General features: G+C 39.1%; 1 protein-coding gene across 6 annotated transcripts in view; it reads right to left on the reverse strand.

The window, feature by feature from the left end:
* LOC101583412 (ankyrin repeat domain-containing protein 26) overlaps positions 1–7093 on the reverse strand; it is a 117568-nt gene that overhangs the window by 45749 nt on the left and 64726 nt on the right. For all 6 annotated transcript variants that reach the window (XM_023721250.1, XM_023721248.1, XM_023721247.1 and 3 more), the window contains 3 exons: positions 6645–6812; positions 4703–4736; positions 4184–4325 (listed from right to left, as the gene is read on the reverse strand). In XM_023721250.1, the coding sequence (XP_023577018.1) occupies positions 4184–4325; positions 4703–4736; positions 6645–6812 (344 nt within the window). The remainder of the gene's footprint in view (positions 1–4183; positions 4326–4702; positions 4737–6644; positions 6813–7093) is intronic.

A 7093-nucleotide genomic window follows, 5' to 3' on the forward strand; every position in this document is an offset into this window, starting at 1 on the left:
AGCTGTGTGGGTCTTGCCTCTAGCCTCCTTGCAGGGAGTTCTGCTGAAGGGTTCCCTGCTGGGCCAGCAGCCTGGGTCAAAAGAGGATCCTGGGCCCGGGAAGTCTCACTCACTCGCTGGGCCTGCGCTCTGGGTCTATCCAGGATCCCGCGGCCTGGGTCGTCTCATTCACTCCCGGGCCTGCGCTCTGGGTCTATTCAGGATCCTGCCAGGTGGGTCGTCTCACTCACTCGCCTGCCTACGCTCCAGGTCTGTTTAGGATCCCGCGGCCTGGGTCATCTCACTCACTCCCTGGGCCTACGCTCTGGGTCTGTTCAGGATCCCGCGGCCCAGGTCGTCTCACTCACTTGCCGGGCCTGCGCTCTGTGTCTGTTCAGGATCCCACGGCCTGGGTCGTCTCACTCACTCGCCGGGCCTGCGCTCTGTGTCTGTTCAGGATCCCACGGCCTGGGTCGTCTCACTCACTCGCCGGGCCTGCGCTCCGGGTCTGTTCAGGATCCCGTGGCCTGGGTCGTCTCCCCAGCTTTCATTTCATTTTAAAATAAATCACTAAGACACCACACCAACTCACTTCTGCTTCTAGCTTTAATCATCTTTGGTCCTGCCTGCATCCATACAATGCTAGTTATTTTACAGATATTCCAAATCATCTTGGTGTCAATTTTGTTAGTTTTTGCTCTGAACTTTATAATGTTCCTTTTTAAATGAGGTTTGGACTATTATTTTTTGAGTGTCTTAAAGGTCATCTTATATTATTTCAGCTCACTTTTTTTTTTTTTTTTTTTTTTAATGTGAGCACTGACTGTAATAACCTGCCCTCTTTGGGGCTGGGGAGATAGTGTGGCAGTCTAAGCACCTGCCTGGCAAATGGAAAGACCTGGGTTTGATCCTCAGTACTGCCATCCCCTGTGCTGGCCGCAGAACCCTGGGCTTACCCTGCCTGACCCGAAAACTGGATGTGGTGGTACACACCTGTACTCAGCCTACAGTTTAAGTAAGACTCTTGGTATTTTCTTTTTCTTTTCTTTTCTTTTCTTTTTTTTTTTTTTTTGGTGGAACTGGGGATTGAACTCAGGCCTTTGCACTTGCCAGAGAAGTACTTATTCCACTGAGCCATCTCTCTGGCCCCCGTATTTTCTTTTAAGTGCAACTTTTTTTGTTAGCAATCTATCAGTCTTCTGCTGTCTCATCATTGGTTATTCCCCTTTTTGCAAAGCAGCTCTCTAGTGACATTTGCTTTTTATCTGTTTTGTCTAGGGTTAGCTTGTGGGTATAGCAAACTGTGACTGAGACAGTGCAGGAAATGTGTGGATAGAAGTGATAAAACAATGGATGAGCCATGTGTGGATTAAAGTAAGTGATGCATTTTGATTTAAAACATGTACACCAGATTAAGGTGTACAACTGAAGGACACAAACTCACAGGATGCTATAAAGTCAAATACTAGATGCAATTTATTACTTGCCACTCACTGATATAATCTTCAAGCAAGTAAGTATGGACTCTGTGCAGTCAAACCTCTCTGCTGATATTGAAGTTGGTTGCAACTGCTCCCCAGTGCTACCATCACTGCTTCAGTTTCACCTCATATCATCAGGCAATTCCCATACAATCTTGATGCCTCACACGTACAGTTCACAGCAGTGTTCACATTTCAGTGAGAATCTGACGTCACACTGATCTGACAGCAGATGGAGCTCCGGTGATTGGGAGCAGCTATAAATAAAATGAAGCCTCACTGATCACCTGCTGCTCATCTTCTGCTGTGAGGCTCCATTCCTAACAAGCTATGAACAGTGCTGTTCTGTGGTCTGTGGGTTTGGGACCTCTAACTTAAAAAACCATAAAGACCCTACCAGAAGACTTTCTGGTAAGTGCAACAAAATGGAAAAACGTAAAATAAAGCTATAAAAATCAAGTTTTTTTCTGTGCTAAGCTGCTGAGAAACAAACGGGAAAATAAGTCCATTCACAATAGCTTATAAAAAATACCTAGGGATAATTGTACCCAAAAAGTACCTTGAAACACCTCTACAACAAAAATTACAGGACACAAAATAAACTAAGGAAGGCAACAGAAATAGAAAGATCCTACTATGATCCTGGGTTGTTATAATATTTTTTAAATGGCCGTATTACCAAAAGCACTCTACAGATTTAATACCTATCAAAATACCGATGATGTTCTTCAAAGAACTAGAAAAAAAAAATCCTAAAATCCATATGGAAACATAAAACAGCCATAATAACCACAATAAGCAACCAAATAACAACCACTACAACTACAACCACAACCACCACCACAACAACAACAAACAACATCAAAGATGGGGGTATCATAATTTGAAAATATACCAGAAAACCATAGTTAAAAAAACAAACAAAAAACCAGGATGGTACTGGCATAAAACTAGATATGTAGACCCATGGAACAGAATAGGGGGCACAGAAATAAGCCCTTGACCTACACCTAATTCTTGACAAGCCAAAAATACCTTGGAGAAACGACAGGCTCTTTAACAAATGGTGCACAGAACGCTGAATATCCACATGAAGAAGACTGAAACTAGATTTCCTGTATAAAAATGAACCAAACATGTACTTAATACCTGAAACTTTGAAAATGCTGAAGAAAACAAGGAAAATACTGCAGGATATGGGTACAGGCAATGACTTCCTGAATTGGAGCTAGGAAAATAATAGCAAGTATTGTTAAACGGTACTATATCAAATTAAAAAGTTTCTGCATGGCAAAGGAACTAACAAAGTGAAGGGAGAGATTAGAGAATGGGAGAAAATCTTGAACTAAAAATCTTACTGGCACTGCCCCTTCACCCTAATCAGTGTGGGCAAATGAACTGATCAAACACTTCTCAACACATGAAGCTGGAACAACTGGATATACAAAACTGAACTCAAGATGAGTCACAGATCTAAATGTAAGACTAAAACTATGACATTTCTAAAAGAAAACAAAGGAGAAAATCTGTGATCTTATGCTAAACAAAGACTGCTTAGTTATGACATAAAAGGCAATATCTATAGTTGAAGAAACACATAAATTGGACTTTGTTAAAATTCAAAACTGCTTTTCAAAAAAAAACAAAACAAACTATTAAGAGAATAAAAAGTCAAGCCACAAACTGAGGAAAGAAGTCCTTACAAAAAATATAACCAATGAAGAATGGTATCTACAATATAGAATATATTCTTAAAATTCAATAAATAAACTAATTTTTGAAATGATGAAAAAATTTGAAAATATAGTTCACTAGAGATGATACACAAATCAAAAATAAGCGCACAGACAGATGCTAAACATTTGTCCTTAGGGTGATGCCCATTAAAATAATACTAATATGTATAACACACATATTAGAATGGCTATACACAGACACAGACACACCCGCAGGCAATACTATGTGTTTGTGAAGATATGGAGGAACTCTCATATACCACTGAAGAGTATGGAAGGTGGCATACTCTGCAAAACCATTTTGTACTTTATCAATAATGGAAAGCAAAGGAGCATTAGGAGGCTTCAGCAGGTGATGGACTTGTTAGCTACTGAGTGTGGCAATTAAATGTGTTTAATAATATGTCAAGACTTAGCAAAGCGTACACTTTACATATGCACAGGTCATCATATTTTAGTACCGTTCTAAACTCCTGAAAACAAAGGGTTCTACCATAAGAACAAACATCAAATCAGTGGCTAGGCCTCAGTGCTGCAGGATGAAGATGGACAAGCAAAATTTAAGCAAGGAGAAGTGATAGCTTTTTCAGCAAGGGGTTAACACGATTGGGTCTAAATCTTTAGAAATACACACTTTTGGATACAGAGCAGACCTTAGTTTCAGGAGGGGGGTTAGCAAGAAAACAGATCTAACTGGAGTATTCCAGGCAAAGCTTATGGTTTGCTGACTTGATATGATCAAGGCACAGGGGAGAAGCAGAGTCAACAAAAACCTGGGAGTGCCACTCACACTAAGAGCAGTGGGAATGTCGCTGCCCTGTGGCTGTCTGCAGTGTGTAGTACCTCTCATCATATGCTGATACAAAGCATGCGTTGGCACAAATAGCACTGTAACACATCAATGCTGGATGGCACAGTGCTCAGCAATGGGTACACACACTACTATGATATCCATTGGAACACCTTGCATTTTCGTACTGGTCCTACCTTTGCACTCCATTCTCAGTTGTTCAAATAGCAGCAAAATATTCTCATACTTAGGGTAAGGCAGCTCATTAGCCTCTGAGGGTGTTTCAGATGACTGAGATAAGTCATCAAGGTCATCCACAGCACTTATCTTCTTTTCAACCTATAAAATATATTTCAAAATGCCCTCAGAGTATTTATACCATATACTAAATATACAGAAGTCGTAAATATCCTTTTCTTACCTAAGCAAAAACACAAGTATTAGCTACTGTTCATTTATAACTTTTTTTGGGGTACTATGGATCAAACTCAGGACCCTGTGCTTGCCAGGCAGGCGCTTATGCTGCTGAGCTATCTGACTGGCCCTTCATAACTTTCTTACAGTAAGTGTCTTTACATAGCAAAAGATTCTCTAGTTTTTCACTTTCTTTTTTCTAATTTTTTTAAATCTGTTTTTGTGTCTTGTTATAATGTATCAATTTATCTCTCATGCTATATTTATAATAACATACTACTTTTGATTGTTTTTTACAATACCTTTTTCTTTTCATTAGATGTTTTTCTTGTGAACCTAAAAAACAAAAAAACAATAAATTCACTTTTGTCTCTAAATAAATAATAAATTGCTGGTTGAAGAAAAAAAAAACTAAAAAATCCACAAATAATACATAAACTGTTGTTTTGTACATAAAATTTCAGCATTTGTAATTTATTTCTTCTGCTCATAAAGTTTACAGGTTATTTAAAATACAGAATTTTTCTAGAATGAGAATTCAACTCTAAACAAAGAATAACACTTTAGGGCCAAAGAATACTACTACTACTACTATTATGATAACTAAATTTATAACTTTCAGGGGCCAAAGAGATACTTCAGTGGCATGTGTGCCTGTCTGGTAAGCACAAGGTCCTGAGTTTGGTCCCCAGTACCAACAACAAACCACCATCCCTTTTTCTTTAAATTTTTTAAAGAAAGGGGGAAAAAAGCCTTTCTTACAGTTAAAGCAGAAGAAAAATGTTGTTTTTGACATAGAAAAATACTATATTGTTACCATCATTTTTAATAAAAGTAAAACCAAATTTTTACAGGCACTAAAACTCATTTAGAAAATATTACTTAGGTCCCCATAAGCAAGATCCCTTTTTTAGTGATGATAGGAGCTAACTTTTTGGGACCTAAGTTCTAGGCATTATGCTATGCACTGTACATGTGTTAAACACCATTCTGTGAGATAGGTAACAATAAAGTAGGTGAAGATAGGCCAAGTAACTTGCCCAACCACATACTGGTGGTAATAATTTACACGTAGGAATGTTTAACAGTACAAGCAGCTGCTGAAATTCTCAGGGGTTATGTTCCTAGAGAACTCGCAATTGTGAAAAACCACAAATTTCAGATATGGTCAAAGAAATGCCCATAAATGCATTTTTACAGTTTAAACCCTAAATATGCTATGTCTCCTACAATTATGTAATATAATAAAAGACTGTATAATAAAGACATAGAAGGTGTTGGGCATTTTGACAGCACCCTAGGGCTTTAATGTAGAGATGGGTTACAGGGCAGCAACCCTGTAACCCATCAGCAGTAAGGACAACTGAGTAACACTCTTGGATCGGCTATTTGCAAACCTCCTGCCAAAAAAATAGTTGTGGAAAATACTTATGGTTTCCGTGAAACTGTGGGAGATTCCACGAAAAACTATTAGTTAGGTTCTAAGGAAAAATCTGTGAAGGAGTGAGGCTGGGAGCTCTGAACTGTGACATCATAGAGGTATATCGTATGTTGTGACATTTCCCACCAGCTTGAACCACTGGTGGCACATGCATGACTGTCCCATTGGCAGCACTCGACAGTCATATGTATGCAGCTCTCTGTGAATGTGTTAATCCATATTATCATATATTTTTGGTTATAATCATAATTTCTGAATCCTGAAAATATTTAAAAAATTAAAATGAATAAACATATGTTTCTCTATTAGATCATTTCTAGTAGTATGCAAATAGACTCTAAAATCTTAAGAGAAGAAACTTTCTTTTGGTGGAACCAGGGATTGAACTCAGGCCCTTGTGCTCGCCAGGGAAGCGCTTATTCCACTGAGCTATCTCCCTGGCCTCAAGACGAAACTCTTTTTTTTTTTTTTTTAAGAAGAAACTCTTAAAGATCACATTCTTTTCAGTGATGCCCACTTCCCTAGGCTTTCCCGGTGACAATTATCTGAGGCGTTGTCTACACTCATCTGCAGCCCTCAGCCTTTTGTGTGACCACTGCTGAAACTGCTCCTTGTCCAGTTCAGCTGTCCTCATCTTAACCAACCTGTCAGCCACAATGATGTGGCTGGGTGTTTTCTTGCTTTCTCTGTAGATGACACTTTCCTTGATTTCTCTGTAGACAACACTCTTCTGCTTTATCTATAGAAATAGTAATCCCTGCTAATATTCCCTTAAAGGAAAAGAAAATATTCAGATATTTTACCTTCCTGCATCTTCATCTGTGTCATGTAACTCGCAGCCACTCTTCATGTGTGGTAGAGCAATGGAAAGGGAACTGGCCTGCTCACACAGTGGGGAAGTCACAGATCCCATGGAGCTCTCCTGTTCATTTTCATTCTTCTGTACTTTCCTCCAAGGCAAGGCAGCCTCACTATTTTTTAAAAAGCCATTTAAGAAAAACCAATGTTTTATCATTCATCTACTGACAGAATTTTTCTTCAAAAGCCATTTGGGAAAAATGTCAATACTTCTCAGTATTAATTTACTTATTAATTACAAATTGGGGGCTGGGAATATAGCTTGGCAGCACATCGCAAGCCCAAGGTCCTGAGTTCAGTTCCAGGACACACACACACGCGCACACACACACACACAAATTAGTTATAAAGTACCAGCTAAGTACAAGGAGATATACAACCCTGCTTCAAAAAA

The sequence above is a fragment of the Octodon degus genome, unplaced genomic scaffold (genome assembly GCF_000260255.1).
Source record: "Octodon degus isolate 3935 unplaced genomic scaffold, OctDeg1.0 scaffold00081, whole genome shotgun sequence".
NCBI classification, from domain to species: Eukaryota; Metazoa; Chordata; class Mammalia; order Rodentia; family Octodontidae; genus Octodon; species Octodon degus.